The sequence below is a fragment of the Microtus ochrogaster genome, unplaced genomic scaffold (assembly GCF_000317375.1).
Source record: "Microtus ochrogaster isolate Prairie Vole_2 unplaced genomic scaffold, MicOch1.0 UNK77, whole genome shotgun sequence".
Classification (NCBI taxonomy): Eukaryota; Metazoa; Chordata; class Mammalia; order Rodentia; family Cricetidae; genus Microtus; species Microtus ochrogaster.
In genome coordinates, this window is record NW_004949175.1 from 909,257 (window position 1) to 917,345 (window position 8,089).

Here is an 8,089-nt window from a genome sequence, read left to right on the forward strand (position 1 = left end):
GCCTGCCTCTGCCTCCCAAGTGCTGGGATTAAAGGCATGAGCCACCATCACCCGGCTCAACATATACATTTATATATATTTTTGATGTTTTTATTTATTAGCCATTTGGTGATCTGTGTTTACCAACAGGAATCTGAGAAGGGCTGAATAATGCCCTCATTTTACTTTATTAAAAATGTCCAGATAATGCCCAATCCCTGGAACCTAACTTTTCATATGACATAAAGGGAATCTACAGTCATTATTAAATTGAAGACACTGAGAAGAGTGGTTAGATTGGATTTACTAGGGGGGATATCAAGTTACATGCAAGTGAGCTAGACAGAGATTAGACAAGAAAGGGCAGCATGATGAGGGAGGCAGAGAGAGAAACAGACCCGCATGTCAAAGCCATGGGAGGCATGAAGACAAGGAAAGCCTTTTCTATGAAAGCACCTGAGAAGAGAGAGCATGGCCTGCAGACATACCCTTGGCCTGGTGTAAATGAACAGAGACTTGGACATGCAGACACACAGTATATCTGTTATTCTAAGCCACTGTGGGGCCAGTCAGTTGTTACAGGAAAGTAGTATGGATCCATGTGGCCACAGCTTGCTATTGGATGCAGAGGGAATTCTAGAAAAACATCTGACTGAGCATACAATGCTACCCAATCTCTCTACTACTGTGTACGATATACCTTTGTAAATCTGGACTTCAACACATCAATGGCATCCACCACAATTCTGCTGAAGAACTCTTTCAGTGTGTCCAAGTCACAATGCCACAGTACGGTGAGGAGAGAGCGATCTACAAATGCTTGGCGAGTGACATTGGAAGGCAGCTCATCCTTCCGGAACATCGTATACACGCTTTGCAGAAGGTTTAATTGTGTGACATGTGGACTCCTAAGAAAAAAAGAGATAAAATGACATCTTTTGAACAAGTATTTTACATACTCCAGTGATTACTAATTACAAAATAATAAAGGATCCCATAGTCCACGGAGGAAGGAGGTAACAGACTCAAAAAACTGCCTTTTGACTGCCATACACGCACTGTAACATAAGTATCCCACCCCCACAATAAATACATAAAATTAAACTGAAAAAAAAAACTAAGTCTAAAAGAAATCAAAATCTAGTTGTATTTTATTAAAAAAGAAGCATACCTAATTGATGTTAATTACCACACATATAAAATGAGCTCTTTCCTCCTAAAAGTATCTCTAAGTCAGTGTTTTACTGCAAAAAGAAAAGGAACTAGAACAATTGGTACTATCTTTGGAAGTATATTTTATATATTATAGAATAAAGTAAACTATGATTGTGTTATTGAAAACACTGTAATGAGAAGCAAGAAAAGTAAATCTGCTATGAGATGATGCCTGCTACACCCACAAAATCTCACCATGGCCCCCAAACAAGAGCTGTATAAGGGTGACACCAATGGACACACCAACGTGGATGGGGAAAAGCCCACATGTCCTGAAGCCTACATGAAGAACTACAGTCAATTGAGGAGTGCTGAGAGTGGGAGACATAGTTTTCCCCAGGGAAGAGCATGGTTATCCAGCACCAAATGGTCAGCCCTGACAACATATACATGCAAGTAACACCATACAGACTGTGCAGGCTATATTTAGGAGCAGATATGTATATCATATATGCATGTAATAACACTTAATGAGAAAAGAGACCGTGAATTTGAAAGAAAAAAAGAAAGGGTATAAGGTAGGGTTTGGAGAGAAGAAAAAGGAGGGAGAAATGTTGTAATTATGTTGTAATCTCAAAACCATAAATAGGTTAAAACACGAAACTATTCAAAAAGAAAAGAAAGAATGAAAGAAAAGCAGCCAGGCCTGGTGACACATGCCTTTAATCCCAGCACTCAAAAGGCAGAGGTAAGTAGATCTCTGTGACTTAGAGGCCAGCCTGGTTCCAGGACAGTCAGGGCTGTTACAAGAGAAACGCTGTCTCAAAAAAACAAAAATAAAAACAAAACAACAACAAAAAAAAAGAAAAGCAGTCGGAGACATTTTAAGGAAAGAAGAGAAAAATTACTGTTTTAAATCCTGTAATGTTAGAATAAAAGAGAACTTAAAAGGGAAAGAAAAAGAGTAAGAAAAGAAGTAAAAATATAATTTAATACTATAATAAGACAAAAAAGTTAGTAGTAAAAACTGATCTGTCTTTTAATTCATTTTCTTGTTCTCTATAATGTCCAGCACCTTCATGGTTATGCTGAATCTGAGCAGAGAAGACACAAATTCATTACCAACCTCAAGAGGAAGACATCCCTCCAGGCTTTTAGATTAAGTATCTGCCCATTTATGGGATTGAAAGACCCCAGCTTAGCTGCTGTAACGCCATTTTGCAAGGCTTTCACACAAACAAGTATAAGTTCAAGGTTAAGTCGGTACTCCTAGGCTGCCAAACAGGATTATCTGGTCAGACATCAGGCCTAGGAGGGGAACAAAAAGTTCTGGGAAAAACCACATGTACCCTAGATAGAGTCATGTCAGCTATTATCAGATCTTCATGTCCCCGGGGAGCTTGTCCCCAAGTGAACCCATTGCCTCATTCGAATTGACCAATGGAAACCCTGTAACCCTGCATGCTTCTGCCGCCCATTTCCATATAAAAGACCCCCTGCCCAGCCTGAGGGCACGCAAGTCTTCCAAATAGACTCTGGCACCAGCAGGTACCTGTGCACCCCGCTCAATTAAAAAAAAAAAAAAAAAAAAACCTCTTGCCTTTGCAGCCAGTGGTGGTTCAGGGGTCTCCTCCCGAGGGAAGGACCTCTCTGAGGGTCTTTCAGGGATTACACAGACAACTTTGCCAGAAATGAGTATTAGATTTTATCAAATTGTTCTGTCAGGCCATTTATGATAGCTCAGTGAGTAAGGTGTTCACTGCTGGGCCTTACAACCTCATCTGATTCTTGAAACACATGGAGGGGAAAGGACCGACTCTGTAGATCAGTGTTTCCTATGGTCTAGAAAATGATCTATGATATTCTCGGTTTTTAGTTAGTTACTGAGAAATATTTTCAGATGTCCCAAATTTCTTTTTATTGTTGATTTCTGATTTAATGTCATTGTGGTCAAAGAATATACTTTACATGGCAAAATGGCTCAGTGGGTAGAGATACCTGTCTCTGAGCCTGAGGACCTGAGCTCCATCCCTGGGACCTACATGGTGGAAAGAGACTCGTGTCTCCTGACCTCCATCTATGCACTGTGGCACACACACCAACACCTTGCTCCCCCATACCAATAAAAGAGAGAGAACTGTTTGTCTGTGGCCTACCACGTGGTCTATTTTAAAGAATGCTGCCCACGTGCTCAAAATGATTCGTGCTCTGCTACTGTGACAATGTTACAGGTTGGCTAATTATGGTTTTTTAAAAAGGTGTCAGTAAAAATGAATAAATTATCATTTCATGCTTCATCATAGATGATGCTCAAAAAAAACCAACCATTATGCCAATTCAGAAACCAGAAGTGATAATGGCATACATACACTTTAGTCTGAGCATTTGGGAGGCAGAGGGAGATGGATCTCTAGCAGTTTGAGACTAGTCTGAATGACAGTGAGCTCCCAGCCTGGGCTGCCACACAGTGAGACCCTGAGGAAGGGTGGAGGGTCCCTTTATCAAAAATTATTTAGAAAAAACAAGTTTAAAAAAAAAACAAGCAAATTTGTTGTTTCCTGAGCTAAGGTTTGGGACGGGTTTTTTAATGATCCTACTAAGTCAAATCCCTAAAAATTATCACTGAATACTATTCTTAAATGTATATGGTAGAACCAGGCATGGCGGTATATACCTTTAATCTCAGCACTCAGGAGACAGAAGCAAGTGGATCTCCAAGTTCTAGGCCAGTCTGGCTTACAGAGTAAGTTCCAGGACATACAGAAACCTTGTCTTAAAAAACAAAAACAAAATTCTGTAAAATGTGAATGAGAATTGCCCACATACATGAATATATTTGAATATTTGGTTCCCAGTTGATGAACTGTTTAGGAAAGATAAGGAAGTGTGGCCTTGTTGGAGAAGGTGTAGGAGTGCTGGGTTTGAAGTTTCAAAAGCCCACACCAGGCACAGTCTCACTTGTCTGTCTGATGGGGGAGAGTCTTCTGTTTTGTGTTAATTTCATTGGTTAAATAAAGAGACTGTCTTGGCTCTTTGATAGGACAGAAAATTAGGTAGGTGGAGTAGACAGAACAGAATGCTGGGAGAAAGAAAGCAGAGTCAGGCAGTCTCCATGATTCTCCCACTCCAGACAGACCCAGGTTAAGATCTTCCCTGGTAAGCCAGCTCGTGGGGCTACACAGAATATTAGAAATGGGTTAGATCAATATGTAAGAGATAGCCAATAAGAGGTTAAAACTAATGGGCCAAGCAGTGTTTAAAAGAATACAGTTTCCATGTAATTATTTCTGGTAAAGATAGCTGGGTGGCGGGCAGTGGCCTGCTGCTCATATTTCAACATCTGTCTGTCTCCTGACTGCAGATCAGGATGGAAACTATCAGCTACTGCTCCAGCACTACGTCTGCCTTCCTGCCACCACACTTCCCACCATGATGATCATGGACTAACTCTGAATCTGTAGGCAAGCCCCCAATCAAATGCTTTCTTCTATAAGCCGTCTTTGTCATGGTGTCTCTGCACAGACGCAGCAGTAGAACAGTAACTAAGACAATGGTGAAACAGAGGTAGACAAAATGTAACATGGTTTCAGGACAAATAGTGGGATTCAGTTTATTAATTCAGGTTACAACTTAGTGACAAGTTCCTTTACCTGATGATCCAATCTTCCAAGTTCCAAGATGTAACTCTTATTAATTTAAAAGGATATTTACAAATCCAATGTATGTAAATGCTAACTAAAATTTTTATCATTATACTTAGAAATAGTCATAACATTACTTTAAAAATCAGCAATCAACACGTAGCTCTCTGACCTCATCAGAGCTTCTCTGTGCAGTGGACGGTGGAAGAAACTCACAAGTGGTCAAATGCAGACAAGTACCCGAGGAGTGGCTCTGCCATAAATGGGATAGGTATATCACCCCCATCCCCAAGGCTCAGGGACCATCTTGGAAGGGGAGGCAGAAAGATGTCAGAGCCAGAGGTGGGGAAGGACTGGATGAAAACAGTGTTTCTGACTGCTGTATTCCAGAACTCATAGCAGCTGTGGTTGCTTAGACAAGATCTGAACAAGCCATTCTAGCACGAGATGGAAAGAAGTGTGTCGCACAAGTTCTAACTGACCTTAATAATAAAAACATAGAGTCAGATATCGGGTAAATGCTGAAAGACCAGACAGACAAAGGTGCAAGCCAGACCCAACTCTTTCCTTGCTAACTCCTCTCTCTTCCTAACCACATCACTTCCTGTCTGTCTGTACAGACCCCCATATCTCTGTTTAACTAGTGGGTAGCCCCGCCCTCTGATCTTCAGGAAAGCTTTATTTGTTAGAGTACAAAGGAGATATCACCACCAAGGGGTTCATGACTTCCTACCTGTAACTGAGGAGCCATGTACAGTTGATGACTTCTACAGCAGGAAGAGACAGGTAAGAGTGTGGCTCCTGGGGGGTAGGCCACACTTCAATGGATGGCTCCCATACCCAGAAATAAAAAAAATCTCAATGGACGGGTTAATAAAAAGGGGGGGGGGTACTGCTGGGTTGGGGGAAGGGTCTGTGTGTGGTGGATCTAGGAGGAGTTAGTGCAAGGAGCTGGAGGTGAATATATTCAACATATAAAGATTTAATACTACTATTTCTTACAAAAACCAGGCACATGTGCCTCATTTTTCTACACTGTATTGCTCCAGAACACATTTATTTCTTCATTCATTCATTCGTTTTTCCATTTATTTATTCATCCATCCATCATCCACCCACCCATTCATTCGTTTTTTTTTTTGTTTTTTTTTTTTTTTCCGGGACAGAGTTTCCCTGTATAGCCCTGAAACTCATTTTGTAGACTAGGCTGGCCTAGAATTCCCAGATCCACCTACCTCTGCCTCTCAAGTACTGGAATTAAAAGCATTCACCACCATCATCTGGCCCAAAATACATTTTTTTAAAAGTCAAATATTTCAAATTGCTCAGGTAGCACAGGGTGACCTTGAACTTCTGATTCCTGCCTTTATCTTTTAAGCCCTTCAGTAAAGGGTATGCACTACTAACTTGTATATTAGTTAATGAGACTGTCTAGTCATGAAAGTATATATATTTATTTCTTTTTTTTCCTGAGACAGGATTTCTCTGTGAAACAGCTCTAGCTGTCCTGGAACTAGCTTTGTCTCGAACTCAGAGATCCACCTGCCTCTGCCTCCCAAGTGCTAGGATTAAAGGCGTGTGCCTCCACCATCTGGTGAAGGCACATTCCTTATGAATGTGTAATTCTACCTACTAAATTACAGAGTGAGAGCCAGGACAGGCTCCAAAGCTACACAGAGAAACCCTGATTTGAAAAACCAAAAAAGGAGGGTAGCTTGCAACTTCTAATGAAATAAATGATTCAGAGCATCATAAATGGATACTGAAACCACTGGGAACATGGCAGTGAACTACAAATAACTACCACTAGCATGCTCCAGGTGTTCCTAAATCTCATGAAGCAGTCCTGCCAAAATCTGAACCTGAATCTAACTGAGCTTCTGAGTTCTGCTTCTATTCATGTCTGTGTGAGGGTGTCAGGTCTCCTGGAACTGGAGTTACAAACAGCTATGAGTACCACGCAGGTACTGGGAATTGAACCTGGGTCTTCTGAAGAGCAGTCAGTGTTCTTAACCGCTGAGCCATCTCTCCAGCTGTCACTGGGCTTTTCTTTAGACTTCATTTTCCATATACAGGAAAGACAAGAGCTGAATGAGCAGTTAAGTGAAAAGAGGGACAAATCAGGTAACTCCAGATAAAGACACTGCAGAAGTGTCAGGCCCCTTTAACCCTAGAGACGGCTGCCTAGACAAAAGTTCAACTACAATGTGAGTGCGGAATTTCTAAGAATTTTGTTGAGTTGATAGTGTTACCCACTAAAAGGAGGATGACTTCGGACATGCAGTAGGACTTGAGGTGAAATGAACAGGCCAGGGATCTGAGTTTAAACACAGCAGCAGGATTATGAGATGGACCAGCAGGAAGGCACTTACCAAAGCCTGGAACCCAAGTCTGGCCACCAGGACCCATAGGATAGAAGGAAAGAACTGATTCTTAAAGTGCTTGTATGAGCTCCACAGCACATGGATGCAAATGTACATGCACACTGACTTTAAAACACAGCAGTAAGAAAAAAGACAATGTGGAGGGATGACACTGGGAAAATGATGCTCTTCTACCAGGAGCCTATTTTGTTCTGTAGTATTAAACAGGTTTGAAATGTTTTCATAAGAAAGTCTGTTATGGAGAAAAAAATTTTAAAAAATGTAGCAGTGAGCTATGAGAACCACCATCCCTTAAGGTTTTGTTTTTTTGTTTGTTTGTTTGTCTTTAAACAAGGAAGGCAACACACCCACTTCAGAAACAGTGTGTATACAGCTCTGGAGAATCCCAGACTAAAATAACTTACCGCCTAGCAATCCTTTTGAAAGTAGTTTGAAATAATTCTTCCATAATATGTTGCTGTTCCCGACAAAGAATATCTGTCATCAACTGAAATAACATAGGACTCTGAGATAATTCCAGTGCATCTAGAAACTAAAAATAGAACCAAAAAAGAAATCCATTATCAGGATGGTCAAAATGTTTGTAACTCTGACTTTTACAAGTTGCACACTACATACATGCCTGTTGCCCAAAATCAGAAGAGGGCATTAGATCCCATGGAACTGGAGAAATGAATTGCTGTGGGTAATGGGAATTAAAAGCAGGTCCTCGCCAAGAGCAACGAGGGCTCTAAGTCACAGAGTAATCTTTCCAGTTCTTTTTATTTTTTTCAGTTGTAAGAAGTAGCCTAACGGGCCGGGCGGTGGTGGCGCACGCCTTTAATCCCAGCACTCGGGAGGTAGAGGCAGGCGGATCTCTGTGAGTTCGAGACCAGCTGGTCTACAAGAGCTAGTTCCAGGACAGGCTCCAAAGCCACAGAGAAACCCTGT

General features: G+C 41.2%; 1 protein-coding gene across 1 annotated transcript in view; it reads right to left on the bottom strand.

The window, feature by feature from the left end:
• The window catches only part of Prkdc (protein kinase, DNA-activated, catalytic subunit), a 174,764-nt gene that overhangs the window by 91,325 nt on the left and 75,350 nt on the right, over nucleotides 1-8,089 (bottom strand). The window contains exons 40-41 of the mRNA XM_013354879.2: nucleotides 7,564-7,691; nucleotides 666-887 (exon numbers count right to left, since the gene is read on the bottom strand). Of these exons, the coding sequence (XP_013210333.1) occupies nucleotides 666-887; nucleotides 7,564-7,691 (350 nt within the window). The remainder of the gene's footprint in view (nucleotides 1-665; nucleotides 888-7,563; nucleotides 7,692-8,089) is intronic.